Source organism: Heteronotia binoei, chromosome 10 (assembly GCF_032191835.1).
Source record: "Heteronotia binoei isolate CCM8104 ecotype False Entrance Well chromosome 10, APGP_CSIRO_Hbin_v1, whole genome shotgun sequence".
Lineage (NCBI taxonomy): Eukaryota > Metazoa > Chordata > Lepidosauria > Squamata > Gekkonidae > Heteronotia > Heteronotia binoei.
The window spans coordinates 66,255,925-66,272,199 of NC_083232.1; the positions used below are offsets into that span (position 1 = coordinate 66,255,925).

Here is a 16,275-nt window from a genome sequence, read left to right on the forward strand (position 1 = left end):
TGCAGAACTTCATATGCACTGGGTGAGGAAGCCATTAACAGCACACTTCATGACTCATATATTCCACTTTGCTACTCCTTCAGCCACCTCCAGAGCAGCTGACTGCTACTTTTAAACCTTGATCTAATGACCACCTTGGCTGAGCTGCCTCCTGGGTTGTTAGCCCATACAATCTTCACCTGGGACTTGCCTTTCCTGAGTAGGTTCTCAGAGCTGTTTGTATACCCATTCTGTTCCAGTCGCGCTTCAGGGGTTTCCTCATGAAGTGCACCTTCTGGCCTCAGGTAAGTGGGTTCCTTCAATGACTTGTCCCTGTCACACATGGTCTTTCGCTGAAACTTGAGGCGGATACATCAAATGGTTTGCAGTCAAGTGGCTCATCTCTGTAGCTAATAAACCACTTGGTGGGACATGTCACATAAAGTTCAAAATGTACTTTACATGATAGAATTTTTTTGTTGTGGTGGGACTTACTAGTTCTGAATACCAGCACCTTTTTCAGGGCTTTTCCAAGTCCTACATGCATAAGTGGGGAAAAATCACTACACCCTTATATGTCAGTACTGGCACTTAAAAAAAAAAAACATCAAAGAGCCCTGTGTGCGTTACTTCTGCATAAGATAGATTGCTTTTATTTCTGTAAAAGTACTAATGCAGCTTCTCTGGCTGGCTTCTCCAGACATTAGCAAATAATTTTGGATGTGTGTCATCCTCTCCATAAAAGCCAAAACTTGCCTTGTCTTTTCTGTGGGGAGGAAGATGACTGGGAGGAAACAGATGCTACTTCTGGGAACTGCTCACATACATGTTACCTTTGAAAAGGCAACTTATGTCAGAGCTTTCAGCTGTTCCCTTTGGTTTTTTTCCCCCTCCTCCCATTTCATGATTGTTTAATAGTACTGTTAGTGTTGAGATGCTGCTGCTATTTTAGTTCTTCTAGTTGATTTTCTGTTTATGGCTGCTGGCTCAATTCAAGGTTATATTTGATTGTGTTATAACACTGTGAAGTGCCTTGGGCACATTACTGTGGAGATGTGGCATATAAATATTTGCAATTAAAAAGTAATAAAGAGTGCCACAGGGTGTGCTCTGTGATTTCTGACTCCAGCTTGGGACATTTCTAGAGATTGGGGGCAAGACCTGGGGAGGGTGAAGTTTGGGGAAGGGATGTGATTTCTCTCTAGGACCTCTGTTTCTCTTTGACTGTAGGGTATACTATAGAATCTGTCCTCTGAAGCACCTGTTTCCTCCACAGGAACTGATCTCAAGCCTGGATCAGTTGTAATTCTAGGAAAACTTCAGGCTGTGTCTGAAGGTTAGTGGCAACACCCCCCCCCCCCCAATATCATGCACTCTTAGCCTGACCTACTTCATCAGGCTGTTGTGAGGATATAATGGAGGAGAGGAAATTGATGTAAACCAGGTGTCCCTCTGCTGCTGCTTGGTAGAGAGGTAGGGGGAAATGTGTGGTGAGGGAAACTGGCATTTCTCCAACACCATGATGTCACTTCTAGCATAAAGCTGGAAGTGATGTTATCAAGTTAGACAATGCTCCAGAATTCCATCAAAACTCTATGGTAAAACCATAGATTTATTATGGAATCCTAGAGCTTCACCCAGGTGTGATAATGTTGCTTCTGAGTTCACACTGAAAGTCATGGAATCAAAGCAACACCTGCTGATATGTCCCTGCTCTCCAAAAGCTTCCACCAGATGCCAGAATTGGGGTAGCAGCCCTATTTCACTCATTAAAATGTAGATATGAAGATTTATAGGTGTGTGTCCTCATGAAGCCATTTACCACATGAAATCATAATGGACCCTTAGATATGATATTGCAGCACTATACTTTACTGTAGCTAACTCAAGGAAAAATGACAGAGTCACGATTTTTGGAATGCCTTTAAAAAATGAAAAGAACTTTTTCAAATATGCCAGATATGCTTTACAAATCTCTGCATGTGAATTGCTTTAAAAAAAAAATTGAATCAGCAATATTTTGAAGTACTGAAGTGCCGCTGCTAGATTATAGTGCTTAATCTGGTCTAGTTCAATGGATGTAAATTATGTAGTTAGTTAGCTCTATTTATATCAATTATGGAGACAAGGAACATATTTGTAAACCCAGCCTGGAGAGTCTTTCTACAAGCAAAGATGTTTTGTGCCAACTCCTGCTGCGAGAGAGAAAAGGCACTATCAAGAAATTCTTTCCATAGTATTTTTAAAATTTCTTTAGAGGCCTTCTTAGAGAGGCCAATTGAATTAATAATTACAGTTGTGTTATCCAATAACTCTTTGAACAGATTTGGGAATTTTTGTAGGAACAAAGGACAAAAGCTATTATGTTAAAAAGCATTTGGTAAAATGGAATAGTGATCTTGACAGTTGAAGCACCAGAAAAATAATGATTTTTAGCTTCTTATACCTTCATGCTAACAATTATTTCACTGGGCTCAAAGCTGTTGTGTCCAGACATAACTGGCACACACAGCAGAACTTCCAAAATTATGCTATGATTTAAAAATTAATATGGGCTATCATCCAATAGTCATTAAAGTATTTGCAAGGTATATCTGCAGTCCCTCCTGCCTTCAGTTCCTCTGTATTGTGGAAAGTGCCATCAAGTCGCATCCAATTTATGGTGATGCTGTTGGGTTTTCAAGGCAAGAACAGCGGTGAACAGAGGTAGTTTGGCATTGCCTGCCTCTGAGTAGCAACCCTCAACTTCCATCCAGGAGGGCTAACCCTGCTTACTACTGGATCTGATAAAACTGTGCTACCCTAGGTCTCTGTTCTAATATTGTCATCCTTCTTTACCTGCTCCCTTCTAATACCCCGTTCCTTCCTAAACTGCTCTCCTCTAATATTGTCTTCCTACTAACACCATAATTTTCCCCCATGGGGTGTCTGATGGCCTTCTTAGAGAGGTAGTAACACTACATTTCCCGGAATCCCTGGTGCCTTAAATGCTGCTGAAGCATGTTGGAGGAGGTGGAGGAAGAATCCTGGGCCTCATGCCCATCATCTCTTCTCCAAAGCCTCAGGGAGGTAGAATGGAAAAGGGGGGGGGGGAAGGATCCATATTTCAATAATATTGCTGTTTCTGAACACCAGTAGCTGGCAAATTACAAGTGAGAGAATTCTCAGCCCTTTCTGATTTCAGCCTTGGACAGTTTGCCATTTCTAGTTAATACATATTTGATATTAACATCTAAGCATGCCTAGGGAAAACACAAATGGAATCTGCAGGTAGGGGCCTGAATTTCACTTTCTTAATTCACTTATATAGTGGAAGGATCCTTCACACCCATCAGCCGTTCTTACAGTGGAGAGTTACTTCAGTTTAAGTCTAAGCCATTGAAGAGAATGAGTTTAAATTGCTCTATTTAGGATTGCACTGTATGTTAATTTAAGCCTGCTACAAGGCAAGGCTCATCTCATCTTGCAAAGCTAGGAATGACTGATGCTTGAGAAACTGGAGAGCTGCCACCTGTGAGAATGGTGTACTGACAACAACCAAACAGCAGTGCCTTCCCAGGATTCCCACATCCTGATGTGTGGCAGATTTTTGCAGGTTACTAATATGTTTGAATCTGAGGGTAACTTGTGTGTCATGCATGCACACTGATAAAGGAAAGAAAATCTCCCCAGCATATAGTTTCCTTTTCTTGTGCTTAAGTAGTATAGGAAGAAGATTGCACAAAGAGTAATAAGCTTACATCCCATTTAAAATAATTGCTTGTAAGGCTGGAATCCGTTTAATTGGCATCCTGATCAATGCTGTGATTACTTAATTGGGGTGATGAACAGTGTGTCATTTTGTGCAATGTATCTCAATTACTCTACAGAATGCACACACAGAAGAGTGCAAACGTTTAGACAGAGTGTCTTGTGTTTCTTGTTTGAAGACGTTCACAGGAATAAACAAGTGAGAACTGGAGGATGCTATCTGTATTTTCCTCTTTTCATACCCCCTTTTTTTTGTTAGTATAGGAATCTGATGCATACGAAGGTCAGTTCAGAGCTTGTTAGGTTTAGAATATAAAGTTTTGAGTTCAATTCCTAGTCTCAGATCCTGGCTTTATATTTACCCATTCTAGTGTAATGGACTTGGAAGAAAAGAGATCCAGTTATTTCAAACTTTGGCAAACTATTATGCTTCAGTATCTATGCGGCTATTTCTGTAGGAAAAGGTCAGGATCAGTTCCCTTTTTAAAAAGGACCTTGGTTGATTCTCTTCTCTTCTATATCAAATGAATCATAGATGTGCGGAGAGAGAACTCAAGGGGAGATACATAAAACTAGTCTCCAGCCCAAAGCACCCAAATAAATTGCACTGGACCTATTTTATCTATATTGAATTGTGTCAGTCTGTGCTTCCCTTTTCAGTATAATTTTTTCAATTATCTGGAATCCTTATATTACTAGATACCTCAGTTCTTATTATACTGTATTAACACAAGTAAGTGTTCAATAGTGAAAACTGAAAAGAAACATATGTACAATGTGGAAGTTTAACAAGGTTTGTAACTACTTTTGCCAGTTCAATTATGTTTGTGAACTAGAAACTGTGATGAATTTACATGTTGTGTGTCTTTATTGGATGCACATCAAATGTTTTTTTCCCTGATTATATGAATTACGTTTTTGGAGATCTTTGGCCATGATTCAAGACTGAACTCTGAGATGTCTACTTTTGTGGCATGGTTTTGTAATGAGTATGCAGTTTTCTTATTGTATTTAAATACATAATTACTGCCGTTGGGTTAGGCTTCTTAGCTAAGTAAGAGTGTGTAGTTGCTGAATCCAAATCCTTTCGTCTGAAATTTCACTGCAGACATTTTGAGACAATGAAGTCCCTCTTTCCTTTACCACTCAAGTGTTGTTAGTGACAATGGTAATAGTCATTTTGTAACTTTTTCAAAAGCAGGATACCCTTGATGTATCTAAAGTGAGGAATCAGTTGGAAGTATAATCAGTGTAGTAGCAGTTTAGGAGTAAAAAAGGTAAGTATAGAATGAGAGAACTTAAGAGAGATGCATGAGTGTTTTTACTCTAGCAACAGTATCTAAGCTGTGTCGCACTATAAGTGCAGAGAGTCCAGTGAAGACGGGGGAGATCCAAGTTCAGATACTTATTCAGCCATGAAGCTAATGGGGTGAGCTTAGAGCATGAAGAGAACCACGTACTCTTTGAAAGAAAGGCTGGGTAAAGAGTAGGGCTGAGCACAAACTGGCTCATAAACCTAAATTTGTGATGAAAATTGCCTGGTTCATGAGCCAAGGGTTGTGAGTTGAATCTCCCACAACCCTCCATGTGGTGTTTGGAGATTTAGGCAGTTTGTGTCACCTGCTTTGGGGGGCTACTACTCCATCCCCCCAAACCAATCCTCACCAAACCTGGAGGGCAGGCAAGGAGATCCTCTGTGAGTTTGATGCCTCTAGCTTGCAGGGTGGCATTCAACATGCTCCTAAACTTGTGGCTGTGATTTCTCTATGGAGCACTTTTCTGAGGCACCTGCTTTGGGGGACTGTAACACAGCCCCCCTAAATCCAATTCTCACCAGCCCTCTCTGGCTATTTCTGCAGCCTTCAGAAGCTGAGGCCTTTTGTGAGGCCATAGTAGCTTTGCAGCCCTTTCTGAGGCTGGTTGACAGAGAGGACAGAGGAGATGTGGCTGTCTCTGATGGAAGACTGCTTCTGGCAGTTTGTTCAACATTCCTGGACCTGAGTAGGTGGGACAGGGAAGTCAGCCAATGGGAGGCCCAGAGACACTGACTAACGTTTGATGGGCAATTTGTTCCGTAAATATTAGTGAATGGCCATGGTGATAAGAGAATTATTACTATAGATTGTGAGACCTGAGACGATAGATCCCTTAATAACCCAGAGCAAAGTGGTGTCCAAAACTGATGAAGTACTAAGGCATTTATGTCCTTCTTAAATGTGTCCTTCCTTCTAGTAATAATGGGGAAGTCCATGTCCCTTCCTGTATCCCACACATATGATGGAGTATTTGGTTCAGATGCCTCACCCTGATTCTCTCAAGTTACATGATTTCTCCTCAAAAAATGTGACGAAGCATCACATGAGCATAGTTTTAGCTCAAATATTGACAATTATAACAATGGAACCAGGGGAATAGTACCTGTTAGAGTATTAAAAAAGAAATCAGATTATTTTATGATGTCCTTCTGAACAATAAAGTTATTGTTAACAATGTTATAATTTGGTTGAGAGCATACATGGAACTAAAGAAGAATGAGAATAAATATTGTTGTTTGTTTCTGATTGCTTTGAACAAAAGAAGATTTGAGGCAAATACAAATAACTGGCTGTATGCTAACAAATCGATAATTTAAGCCTCTTCTGAAATTGGTTTCCTTTCATAATGTACAATGCTCAACATTTTAATTGATCTTGTTATAAATGTGGCCGGATAAAATTGGTACAATGCACATATTTTGTAGGTATACTACATAAATTCTAAAATTCCACTATGTAAGATTATAGATAAATTACATGAAGGAGACAGTGCATTGAATAATAGACTATATTAAACTAGTGACTGAGAAATACATAAACTGAATTAATGTTGCGCCTATCCTTATTAATTTATAATCGTAACATAATAGATAAATCAACAAGATTTCTGCAACAATAATGGACAAAAATGCTCTACAAGTTTTATTTACACAAGTTTGTATATCATACTGTATCACAATTTTTATGGCTTGATGTGACATCATACCATGGTTTTCAGTTAGCCAGCAATCCAGAATTGGAAACCACAGTTCAAAGCAAGTATGCAAGCAATTTCTGTACATTAACTTGTTTGCTATGATATCAGAATGTATAGCCAATGTTGTGGCTGCTGTTCTTCCTCTAGAGCAGGAGTGGCCAACAGTAGCTCTCCAACAGCCCCAGCCAGCATGGCTAATGGCTGGGGCAATGTCTGGTGGCTCTCTAATTTACATGCAGTCTATGTCTCCTTGACAAGTGCCACAGTTATCACTGGTTTCTTCATGGTTGTTGAACTGGTCCGTAGTAAAAGATTAAAACAAGACAAAAAACAGAAATAATTTACAGGCTAGGCACACTGTAAGGGATTGCCTTGAAACTTCACAATTGCAACAAATCATGGCAGCCCATAAGTTATTTGGAGTAAGTCACTATAATATTGTTCAAATATTTGTTTTGGTGAGGAACTCATTTGCATATTAGGCCACACCCTGATGTCATTGTAAGTAATATCCATGCAGAAGTTACTTTCCACATATTGACACAGGACAGTGCCATCAGCTGCATTTCATGGATGTGTGATCTTACACAGCCCAATGAGAGACCTTGTCCCCCCCACCCCTCAGCATGGCTGGAGAGAGAGAGAGCCATGTGTGGTGGAGTTAGGGTTGCCAAGTCCAATTAAAGAAAAATCTGGGGAATTTGGGGGTGGAGCCAGGAGACTTTGGGGGTGGAGCCAGGAACAAGGATGTGACAAGCATAATTGAACTCCAAGGGAGTTCTGGCCATCACATTTAAAGGGGCAGCATGCCTTTTTAAATGCCTTTCTTCCATAGGAAATAATTAAGGATAGGGGCACCATCTTTTGGGGCTCATAGAATTGGACCCTCTGGTCCAATATTTTTGAAACTTGGGGCGTATTTTGGGGAGAGGCACAAGCTGCTATACGAAAAATCTGGTGCCTCTACCTCAAAAAATAGCCGCCCCAGAGCCCCCAATACCCATGGATCAATTCCCTATTATTCTCTATGGGAATCGTTCTCCATAGGGAATAATAGAGTGCCTAGTAGACATTTCCTTCCCCCCCCACGCTTTCTAAAGGGGGGGGTGGGCCTCCATACCAGGGAATTCCCCCCTCCCTGCCCCCTCCCTCTCTCTCTCTCACACACACAAACACTTACCTTACTTGGTCTTCTTCCAGCAGAATTTGCTGGCTGTGAAAAAGAAAGTAAGACTGCACAGGAAAAGAAAGGGAGGGGCCGTTCCTGTTTCCTGTGCAGCCTTAAAAACGGATCCCAAGCTGTAAAACATGATTCCTGCAGGTATGTTCTTTCTCCCCCGCCCCCAGACTTTTTAAGAGCGGGGGAGGAGGCTGAAAATTCGGGAGTCCCCAGCCAGGGCGGGAGGGTTGGGAAGCCTATTGCCAAGTCCAACTCAACAAATATCTGGGGACTTTGGGGGTGGAGCCAGGAGACTTCTGTGATGTCATTTTCTGTGATGTCTCTTCCAGGTCAAAGATCAAATGATGTCACTTCCACTTTTTCGATGATGTCACTTCCAGCACACTCCACTAAAACCCCACTTCTTCCTTTGGCATCACTTTCTGGGCACTCTCCCAAACCTGCCTTTTCCTCTGAAGAAACTTCTTCCCACCCCCCAAACTTCAAACATACTGTCGTATATAACTTCCCACCCCCACCTTTTCCCCATTTTATATTACCTCTAGGCCAGGGGTGGTCAAAATTGCTTAATGCTAAGAATCACATAGAATAAACATCAGATGTTTGAGAGCCAGAAGACATGAACATCAGCTGTTTGAAACAGGCACATAGGCAAATAGATGGGGGCAGGCCTTGAATTTGGTAGGAGCTCACAAGAGCACAGCACCTGAACCTCCAGCCAGGGTCTGTTCTCTCCCCACTGCACACAGATTCTGGGGCACACACAAATGAGATATGCTACTGAGCTCCCACACCTTTTTTTTCTACAAATGACCCCTGGATGGGGGGAGGAGGGAGGGAGAGGTGGAAAGAAAGCAACTTTAACTTTAAATGCATTCTCCAAGCTGCCAGCTGGCTTGGAAAAATGATTTAGAGAGAGAAATACCTTCTCCAAGCTGGCCAATGGGGCAGCAGTGGGGGCTTCGGGAGCCACACAGTATGTGTGAAAGAGCCACATGTGACTCCTGAGCCTCAGTTTGGCCACCCTTGCTCTAGACTTTTAGGCCTCCTGCCTGTGCAAAAATAACAAAAATTTTGCATAAAGCATCAAGGATGCTGTAGAACCTTACTGATGGAGAGAGTTATAGACGAAATAGCAAAACATATATTTACTCTTGTACCAAAATAAATAACCTAACCAAAGCACTCTGGATTGGTTTGTTTTTAAAGAAGGTCAAATTTCAGCAGAAAACAAAGCAGGCCAAAAGAAGAAAGTTTGACATAAGCAGCAATAGGGAACTCCTGCAGATACATTTCACTCAGCACACATACCAAGCATAATTCATAGCTTTAAAACAGACCCAAAAAAATCTCACCACCACAAAAATGCAGTGTTAATTTGAAAATTATACTGCCATCAGATTGTGCTTTAACAATAAGAAATAATGCCAACAGAATACTTTCTGCGTATACTCCACAACTAATTTAAGAAGATATATACAACACACAGGTAGAGGCTATGCAACATATAATGTTAGTATTGTTATCAGCTTCATTTATAGCCCACCTTCCTCACTGAGACTCAGGACAGAATACAAAAAATGAAAAGCAATTCAATCAGACAGCAAGAGCCTTTAATAAACAATGTATTAGGACTACAATTACTGAAGTGGAAAACAATGCAAATGAATTACTTGGTAAAATATTCAAAAACAGTATAGTGCAGGGGTGGCTAAACTGTGGCTCAGGAGCCACATGTAGCTCTTTCACACATATTGTGTGGCTGTCAAATCCCACACCACCCTGTCAGCTGACTTGGAGAAGGCATTTCTCTCTTTAAATCAAGCCTAGTCAACCAGTGGCTTGAAGAATGCATTTAAAGTTGCTTTCTTTCCACCTCTCCCTCCCCTCAGCTATTTGCCTGCCTGCCTTTCTGCTCTCAAACATCTGAGATTCATGTCTTGTGGCTCTCAGACATCTGACATCTATTCTATGTGGCTCTTACATTACACAAATTTGGCCACCCCTTGTCTAGAGCATGGCATAAACGTTCTGCCAAAAATGAAGCCCTTTACACTGACTTTAGTAGGGAAGAGACGCATGCAATGCTGATTCTGTTAACTTCTTTGTGAATTTCCTGCATTGTGCAGGGGGTTGGACTAGGTGACCCTGGAGGCCCTTCCAGCTCTAAGGTTCAATGATTCTATGCACTGAACTGCACACTTCACACTATGCAAAATGCACAACAGAAAACTGTATGAACCTAGGGATGCCAGCCTCCAGGTGGGACCTGGAGAATCCCCTGGAATTAAAGCTCATTTTTAGACTACACACTGGAGAAAACGGCTGCTTCAGAGGGAGAACTGTATGACATTATACCCTGCTGAGGTACCTTTCCTTTCCAGGTTATGTCCCCAAATCTCCACAAGTTTCTCATCTGGATATGGCTACTCAACTCCCCCATTCCCTGCCAGTGGCCAGGAGCTCCTATATTTCTTTTCTGTGGAAGGTAGCCTTTTGATACTTTATTCTCCTAGCAGAAACTGCCTGCATCTTAACTATGATATATAACTAAAAGTACTACTGAATTCGTTTACTTTGCAAATTAAGTCTGTCAACTGAAAACTTGAGGGTATAACTGTGTTTCACTCATATCCTTCCCTGAGTCATAGGCAGGAGTGGCCAACAGTAGCTCTCCAGGTGTTTTTGCCTACAACTCCCATCAGCCCCAGTCATTGGCCTTGCTGGCTGGGGCTGATGGGAGTTGTAGGCAAAAAGACATCTGGAGAGCTACCGTTCGCCACTCCTGTCATAGGGCGTTTCAGCCCCTCTTCTTTACAGTGCCAGTTGCTGGTTTGAACAACTAGCATCCACTGGATGTTATTTTGCTTTGTAATCAGTTCACAAATGTCTAGGAATCAGGCCTTGAATTTAGCAGGAGCTCACAGGAGCACAGCTCTTGAACCTTTCTGAGGGTTCCCCTTCATCCTCCCCACCTACATTCCTTGTCCACTGAATAGTAGGTGCAGCTACATAACAATCCCTGGATGAGCTCCATCACCTATTTTTCTACAAAATGACCCCTGCTAGGAATTATTACAGGCTGCCAAAGAAGGAAGGCACAACTAGATTCACAGCAACAACAGTCCCAAAGCAATTCCATAACTGGCATAAAGAAATCTCTTAGCACCTCTGTCAGCCAAATCCAAGATGAAAAACTATTTCTTTGCATATGTCTCATGTCCACCTTTTAAACAGGCTTGTGGGGCATTAAGGAACAAATTCTGACATATTTGCATAGCTGGAAAATATTCTTCACAACAGGCTGTTTTTAAACATTTGTAACTATGCATGGCTCTGATATGTTGCATGACTGTACATAGCAAACTGGTTCTAAAACAGAGAAATAATTTATCCTTTCAGTTCCCCTGGAGATTAGCACAGAATAGCTCTTGTCCACTTCTGATCTTTGTAGGTTGGAGATGACCTGTAATTTTAGGGGAACCCCAGCTCCCACCTGGAGGCTGGCATCTTTCCAGGATATGCTGCAGAAAGGCTTCTGTTCTTGGTTTTTTAGCTCCTTGCTTTTCTGCTTCTTTCTATTCTCCACCCCTTCACTGTCCCCCTGGAAAATCCTCTTCTGTGCCCTTTATTTTATTTTATTTTTAAAATCAAAACTGGCCCTGAAATCCTGTTGCTGGAGCCCTGTTTTGTCCAGGTCCAAACCTCTCCCCCACGCCCACCTTTACATTCAGAAAAAAAATTACAACTTACAGTGCAGTTGGGAGAGAAGAAGCAAAAGTTTGTTTGGGAGACCACGTGGAAGGAAGCCGAGGAAGGAGGAGGAAAAGCTGAGTCTGGGAGGAGCAAGAGAGACTTCGGGAAGGAAGAAAGGTGCCGAAGTGGAACTGAGTTGGGAGGGGAGGAGCCGAGGTGGTGGTGGTGGGGAAGCTAGGGAACCTGTTTAAATAGTTGATTGTATGACAGCCATTTTTTCTCACCTGTCTCAGCTGTTATTTTTATCACTTCTGCTGGCACTATCCATAATGGTTTTCCTTCATCACCATATTTCTTATATTTCATCCAGGTATTCAACAAATTATTTCTTATATAATGGTGAGAGAAAAAACTATCCATCTTTTTCTTCCCATAATACATATAAGCATGCCAGCCGAATTTATTTCCATGACCTTCCAACACTAAAAGTTTTTTATTCAACAGTGTCACCCAATCTTTTATCCATACTAAACAAACTGCTTCATGATATAATTTTAAATCTGGTAATTGGAATCCTCGTCTTTCTTTAGCATCTATTAAAACTTTCATTTTGATCCTTGGTTTCTTCCCAGCCCATACAAATTCCAAAATCTTCCTTTGCCATTTGTTAAATTGTTTACTGTCTTTCACAATTGGAATAGTTTGAAACAAATACATTATTCTCAGCAAAATATTCATCTTAATTACAGCTATTCTTCCAAGCAATGACAAGTTAAGCTTATTCCATTTTATCATATCTTCATCCATTTTACGCCATAGCTTTTCATAGTTATTTTTGAACAGGTCAATATTCTTCAATGTTATTTCCGCACCCAAATATTTTACTTTAGAGGTAACTTCACATCCTGTTAACTTCTGCAGTTCCTTTTGTTTATTTACTTGCATATTTTTACATAAAAATTTTGATTTTTCTTTATTAACATAAAATCCCACCAGTTCTCCATATTCTTGTATTTTAGCTAACAACAAAGGTGTTACTTGTATAGGATTTTCATTTATAAACATTATATCATCTGCAAATGTTCTATATTTGTAAATAAATCCTTTAACTCTCAACCCTTCTATTTCTTTATCATCTTGTATTTGCATTAATAAAAGTTCAAGAGTCATTATAAACAACAAAGGTGAAAGCGGACAACCTTGTCTTGTACCTTTGCTGATTATCATTTCATCTGTAAGATCTGCATTTATACATAACCTTGCACGTTGTTCAGTATATATTGCCTTTATCATTCTTATAAAGTTTTCCCCCAACTCAATATCAATATCAGCCTTTAATGGCATATAAAAACAGGTTAAGAAACAATAGGTTAAGAAGCAATAAATAGGTTAAGATACTGTACATCAGGATTAAGACACAGTTACATACAATCACAGTTAAATGAAACAACAAGACTGTTCCTTGCCTTGATGAATCTTTTGGCCCAGTACAGGAATGAGGCAGTATTCACAGTTATGTCAGGAGTAACATCCTTCAGAACAAGCTGGACCTTATCTGGATCAGCCAGACCCATATTATTTAGAAGAATAGGATCCAAAAATCGACAACAAATACTTACATAAAAAGGGCAGTACAAAAGAATATGTGAAATGGTTTCAATAGATCCGGATTTACACGGACATAGACTGGCCAGGTAGGGTATATTATGAAATCTGCCCTATAGAACTGCTGATGGCATAACATCAAATCTTGCCAATGAAAAGGCCCTACGCTGTTGAGGACTTTGCAAAGAATAGAGATAAAAAGCCATATGGCCAACATCAAATGAAAACCCTAGACTCACAGGAGAACAAGTTTTATTAGCGGCACTGTGGAGATTTTGTAATTCAATATCCAGGATTCTGGCTTTAATCATACAAAATGCCTCTATTTGTGAGAGCATAGATAATGACTCTGTAGATAAACCAACAGTGCTGATCTTTTTCTCGATGGAGTCTAGCCAATTAGAGTATCTAGATTCTAAAAGCATTTGAGTGATAAGACTGGAAGGATCAGAATTATAGTGTATTCGCAACCAGTATTTAACAGTTAAAAGCCATGCCCTAGTTTCAAGTGGAACCTGCCCCGATTCTAGGCATAGGACTGCATAAGGCACACAACATGGCATTCCCAGAATTTTACGGAGAAATTTGGATTGGATGCGTTCCAAAGAATAATCAAACGCACCAATCCATAATGGCATACCGTATAGTAGTTGTGCACATGTTTTGGCCTTAAAAACTTTCAGAGCAGCCGGCACAAATTGGTTGCCCTTATTGTAGAAGAAACGACAGATACCCTGGGCACTGTCCTTAGCCATATTGGTTGCAGACCTTCGCTGTACAGTCCATGATGCATTATATTGAAAATGAATACCTAGATACTTAAAGTGTCTGACCTGCTCTATTCTATTTCCATTAAAATCCCATTTGAATAATTTCCACGTTCTTGAGAAGACAAGGATTTTTGTTTTTTCAAAATTAAGTTGGAGCTTATTGATTTCAAAATACTCTAAACAGCAGCTAAAAAGACGCTTCAAACCCACTCGCATGCAAGACATTAATAAAGCATCATCTGCATACAGTAACAGTGGCACGTGAGTGGGACCGAGTTTAGGGCTATGACCGTCGGCGTCAGACAGCATCAGTGCTAGATCATTAAGGAAAAGGTTAAATAAGGAGGGGGCTAGAATGCAGCCTTGTTTAACACCCTTATTAGATGGAATTTTTGCCGTTAACTTTCCAGCTAGAGAGCATTTGACCTGACAAGTTGTTGAGGTATGCAATTTTCTGATAAGAAAAAGTAATCGCTTATCAATATTCATTTTATTCAGTTTGTCCCAAAGTAGGCCTCTATCTATGGAGTCAAAAGCTCCTTTAAGATCTAGGAAGGCAGCATATAACTTAAACTTGGCCTTCCTAGTATATTTATTTACCAGATGGGACAAGATAATACAGTGATCCAGTGTGGATTTCCCATGGTGAAAACCCGCTTGTTCTGGCCCTAGGATTTGTTGTTGTGTCATCCATGCAGTAAGTTTGGCTAAGAGGTGCTTGGCGTACAACTTGCCAATTATAGAGGAGGCTAATGGGTCTAAAATTTGAGGGGGATGAACAGTCACCCTTCTTGTAGATTGGTACTATTACTGCATTTGTCCAAGCCTCGGGCATTAAATCAGTTTTATCAACCATTGTATAAAGGACAGCGAGTAGAGGAGCCCACCAATCTGGGTCTGATTTTAGAATTTCAGGGGTTATTGCATCTGGACCAGGGGCTTTTCCAGCCTTTAGTTGGACAATTAATTCCCTTGTCTCAACAGAATCTACAGGGGGCCAATCAGGTAAATCGCTCAAACAGAAATCAGATGGTTCTACTACACTTCTACCTTCCTCATAAAACACTGTTAGGAAATGTTGAAACCAGACATGAGGGGGAATAAGGAACGTGGTGGGAGCTTCCCTATGGAATGCACCAGAAACTATGGTCCAAAATTGTTTTGATTTATTTAAAGTTGTCGCTTGTATCAGTTGCTCCCACTGGCCATTAATAAAATCATTTCTCTTTTTTTTTATGAGTTGTCCAACTCTATTTTCTGCATTACTGCAAATATCAATTCCCAGTTCAAATTGTCAAAAGCTTTCTCTGCATCCGCAAAGAATAATGCAACTTCCTTCTCTGGATGTCTTTCATAATATTCTACAATATTTACAACAGTTATAATATTGTCTCTTATTTGCCTTTTATGGAGAAATCCCACTTGGTCTTCCTTTATGAAATGTATCAAATATTGTTTAAGTCGTTCTGCCAAAATTCTTGTATATATCTTATAGTCATTATTTAGTAATGAAATTGATCTATAGTTCTTTACATTCGTGACATCTCTATCTTCCTTAGGATTCAAAGAAATTACAGCTTCCTTCCATGTATTTGGTATTTTCCCTTTTATTCTTATCATATTCATCAATTTTTGAAGTTTCGGTACTAATTCTTCTTTAAAAATTTAAAAAATTTTTGCCGTATATCCATCTGGCCCAGGTGCTTTTCCAATTTTTATTGCATTAATTGCTGCTTCAATTTCTATTTTTCAATTGGATCATTCAATTTTTTTTTTTCATATATTCAGTTTAAGGGTGCTATTTTAATCTTTTGCAAATACGCTTCCATCCTTTCCTTTTTTACTTTAACACCTTTAAATAATTTAGCACAGTACTTGAAAAATTCACTCGTTATTCCTTCTTGATCTACCATCTCTCCTCCATCAACCACAATTTTATTAATAATTTTACTTCCTCTCTTTTTCTTCAGTTGCCAGGCCTAATACTTCCCAGGTTTATTTGCTCCCTCAAAGGACTTCTGTTGTAATTTTTTCAAATTCCATTCCAATTCTTTATTTAACAAATGTCTCATTTGTGGTTGTATTGTAATCTCCCTTATGATTTTCTTTTTCCCCTGGCCTTTTCCTCAGTTCCCCTTCTTTTTTATTTATTTCACTTTGAATGTCCAAGATCTGTTTTTCTTTTGCCCTTTTGTCCTTATTGTTTAATGTAATCAATATTCCTCTCATTATGGTTTTATAAGCATCCCACACCATATGAAATTCTATATCATCTTTATCATT

The 16,275-nt window shown here is 40.0% G+C and overlaps 1 protein-coding gene across 2 annotated transcripts in view; it reads left to right on the plus strand.

The window, feature by feature from the left end:
• Nucleotides 1-16,275, plus strand: part of RBMS3 (RNA binding motif single stranded interacting protein 3) — a 1,175,542-nt gene that overhangs the window by 137,456 nt on the left and 1,021,811 nt on the right. Inside the window, exon 1 of one of the 2 annotated variants that reach the window (XM_060248816.1) lies at nt 162-284. The exons of the other annotated variant lie outside the window; for it this stretch is intronic. Coding sequence (XP_060104799.1) covers nt 261-284 — 24 coding nt within the window. The 5' untranslated portion in view covers nt 162-260. Of the gene's footprint in view, nt 1-161; nt 285-16,275 lie in introns of those variants that run through there. 2 annotated transcript variants of the gene reach the window in all.